At 34.5% G+C, this 3,384-nt stretch overlaps 1 protein-coding gene across 1 annotated transcript; it reads right to left on the bottom strand.

The window, feature by feature from the left end:
• Window positions 1-884: 884 nt before the first annotated feature.
• LOC134278421 (leucine-rich repeat-containing protein 70-like) lies at window positions 885-2,745 on the bottom strand. Its single transcript, XM_062760736.1, has one exon. It carries the CDS (start codon window positions 2,150-2,152, stop codon window positions 893-895), a length of 1,260 nt encoding a protein of 419 aa, XP_062616720.1. The 5' UTR covers window positions 2,153-2,745; the 3' UTR covers window positions 885-892.
• Between the last annotated feature and the right edge of the window lie 639 nt (window positions 2,746-3,384).

Below are 3,384 nucleotides of genomic sequence, written 5' to 3'. Positions count from 1 at the left end.
TCTGTATTTGTAAGAAGGATATGATCAAAAGCAATTCCATCAGAGGAAAGTTTAGAAGCAACGGTTGAACAATAATTGTCGGAAATGCAGAGTGTACATTGCAACTTGAAATATGGAGGAACTCATGATTAAAAATCTGAATTATGTTCACATCATCTATGTCTTTGTTTTCCAGGAACCGAAGAGTGGAATAAATTCCGACAAAAGATGTCGTAAAATATATGTGCTAGGCAACATTTATGACTACTCAGTTGTTGAAGAATTCAAATATGGATTTCAACAATGGATCCCGTACTTGCTTTAACATTTTCATATTGTCCTTTTAAAAAAATTTCAAGGAAATCGAAGAAAGTTCAGTGCAAATTTTTAACATAATTGTTTATTTACTTTAAGGCAAAAATGAATCTAAAGAGACATCAAGTGTATTTGGTCTTTTGTATGATTGATGTCCATGACTACATCCCGGTGTAACTGTCTTTTTTTAAAAATCCCATCGCATTTACTCTTGCACATTGTGGACTAAAGAGATTCTTTACATTTTTGCGGACGTTGCAAACATGGTTTAAATCAGTCATAAATGTAAATATAAGTAAAAAAGCATCGTTTTTACACATTTATCTCATTTGATATGAATAGAGATTTACAAACCATACATGTATTTACATCAAGAAAAGTCTTAAAATGTTACTTTATTTATAACCAAAACATGCCGACTTGAAAGAATTCCAATGTGACGTTTAGTAAAAAAAAGTTTTGATAGAAAGGTCCATGAACTTTCCGAACAACTCTCATATTCATAAGTTTGAACAGAAAAATATACTTCATTTCGATTACTCTTAATCCCTTTTATGCAAAGAAATTACAAATTATGGATCTACCCACGCCACCGAACTCATACATCAGTTATTTCGGATTCACTACATCGGCATTGTTTTCTTTTAGGTCGAGACCTAGGATTCGAAATCAATATAAAAACAATTAAAGCCAAAATAACTGTAGGAAGAAAAGCTGAAATAAATATGACAGTCATTGATAGCCAATTACTGGACAACTGTCTATTAGGTGACGTCAGCGGTGCACTCGTGGAGTTGACTCGGTTTCTTCTTGTGTCATTTTCACATTTTAAATCACTCATTGCAGTTTCAAAGTTTGTGTCTCCACCTTCAGAAAGATTGCTGCATTTTAGATCATAACCATGCTTCAAATGCTCCAAGACTGAATCTTCTTTTGAATTCAATTTTAACCATTTCAAAAACCACTGCATGCTACAGTTGCATTCTATTCGGTTAAGGGAGATGTCAATGACTTTTAAAGATCTCAGATTTTTTACCACAAGTTCATCCAGCTTATTCAGCCGATTGTTTCTCAAGTTTAGAATTTCAAGAGAATCCTCTAGACCAGAAAACGTGTCTGGAAAAAGTTCATAAATATCATTGTGGTGCAGTGATACGTGAGTTAACTTCGTCTGACGGAACCCTCCTGGTATTAGCACGGACAACCCCGAATGAGCCGCGTGAAGATGCTTCAGATAGGACAACCTCTGAAGCAACTGCCAAAAATTTGAGTCTCTCAATCTTGTATGAGAAAGAATAATCTTCTTGATACTAAGTTTTACGCTGTTATCGTGAGCGTTTGTAAAATCCATTTCTTGTTTTTCAGTTACTTGGTGATGCAAATCAAGCACACTCAAAGATTTAGTCCAGGTAAATGCTTTGATATCTACGGAGTGTAAAGAATTGCGACTCAGATCAAGTCTTTGTAGGTGATGGAGATGTTGAAAATTTGACGCACTGATACTTTGTAAACCATTGGAAGATAAATCTAAATGTAACAGCTTTTCCATTTTCTTAAAAATGGCTTCTTCGAGATGGTCTATGAAATTATATGAAAGATTCAGATATTGTAGCGTTATCCATTGTGTCCTCGAAAATTCTTGCAATATGCTATGTGAAGTGAGTTTGTTTCTGGAAAGATTGAGTTGCCTTATGTGGTCCGTTACTCCAGAGAAACTATGTGTTTCTATTTTGTTGAGTTCATTTTCAGAAATGTCTAAATCTTCCAGATGAGCAAGATCTCGGAACGCATGCGCAGGTATAACAGTCATCCCATTTCCGGTCCATACTAGCTTTTGAACGTAAAAGAGATTTCTCATCGCACCGACTGGAAACGTGCTCACTTTCGGATTGTCGCAAAATTGAAATTCCGTTAATCTATTAGCGTTGCTATCAAATGTGTAGGAGGAAAAGAAAGTGGTTCCGGTATTGATAAGTGATAAATGTTTTAAGTTTGGAAGGAGGAGAAAAGATACAGAATTGTCGATGTAATGAAGAGCAAAGTTCACCAAGACAAGTGTCCGCAAGGATTTGAGGCTGTGCAGGGAATGAAATGGAATAAAAGCTTTCCCGTCACCTTCCAAGTAAATGTATATTAGATCGAACTTTAAACCGGCAAATGTACGTGAATGAATGCTCTGGATTTTATTGCCTCCTAGGTCAAGTCGCTTTGTTCGCAGTCCTCGTAAATCTCCTTCGGATAATTCTGATAAATTAGAATTTCTAAAAGTTATTTCATAGAAAAGTTCGTTCGTTGTTAGAGCATGCGCAGTGTGTAAAATCTTCGGAATGTTTCTGCAATCTAGTATTCTCGATGATGGTTCTGGAGACGCAGGGTAACAGAGGCAATCCTGGATAGGACATGGACGGGCAAGACATTCCAGATGGCCAACGAAAACAAAGAAGAGCACCTATTAATTTTAAAATTTGAAATGAATAACAAAAATTCAGAAGATATTAGATATGGTTAAGATTTTTATACTGTTTATCAAAATTATGCATAATTAACAATCAGTTGTAATCTCGTCATATACATGCTGGTTGAGGCTATGGTTATTCCTGCAATTTGCTTTTTCATGCACGAGTGTCATTCATGTATGTAACAGTAAAATTAAATCACTCTTTACTCTTGTAAAAAAAACTACAGCTAGTATTTAGGATCTTCTAAACAGGAAAAGGATTATTTCTTCAATTGAAAAGAATCTTTAGAGTATAATATCTCTTCTAAAAGTCTGTTCAAGGTGGATAACCAAGCGAAATCTTAGAAATTCTATTTTGTTTTGATCTACTGCCATGGGCATGACTTAGAGCAGAACTTTTAAATCATTTCAATCTCTAAAAGTTTTCAAAGAATTTCTTTGTTACCTAATATTCACTTAATAATATTTTTTCTTTATTTTAATTTGTCTTGGAGAACGCATTCATTTTGGAGGGAACTGACCAGTGCAGGTTTGATTATGTTTAAGATTTTTTGTTAAACTGAGATATATTTAAATGTTTTAAATATATTTAAACTTTGCATTTTTAACCATATCGTACACGCAGGCACGAA

This window comes from Saccostrea cucullata, unplaced genomic scaffold (genome assembly GCF_032062105.1).
Source record: "Saccostrea cucullata isolate Sc308-1 unplaced genomic scaffold, CSIRO_AGI_Scuc_v1 ctg6378, whole genome shotgun sequence".
NCBI lineage: Eukaryota > Metazoa > Mollusca > Bivalvia > Ostreida > Ostreidae > Saccostrea > Saccostrea cuccullata.
Note: the sequence above shows the minus strand (reverse complement) of the source record. Positions and strands in the feature narration are given on the sequence as shown.

Bases quoted from the DNA above. Each gene is read 5' to 3' on its own strand.
- LOC134278421 (XM_062760736.1), bottom strand. From the start codon at position 2,152: ATGAGAAATCTCTTTTACGTTCAAAAGCTAGTATGGACCGGAAATGGG.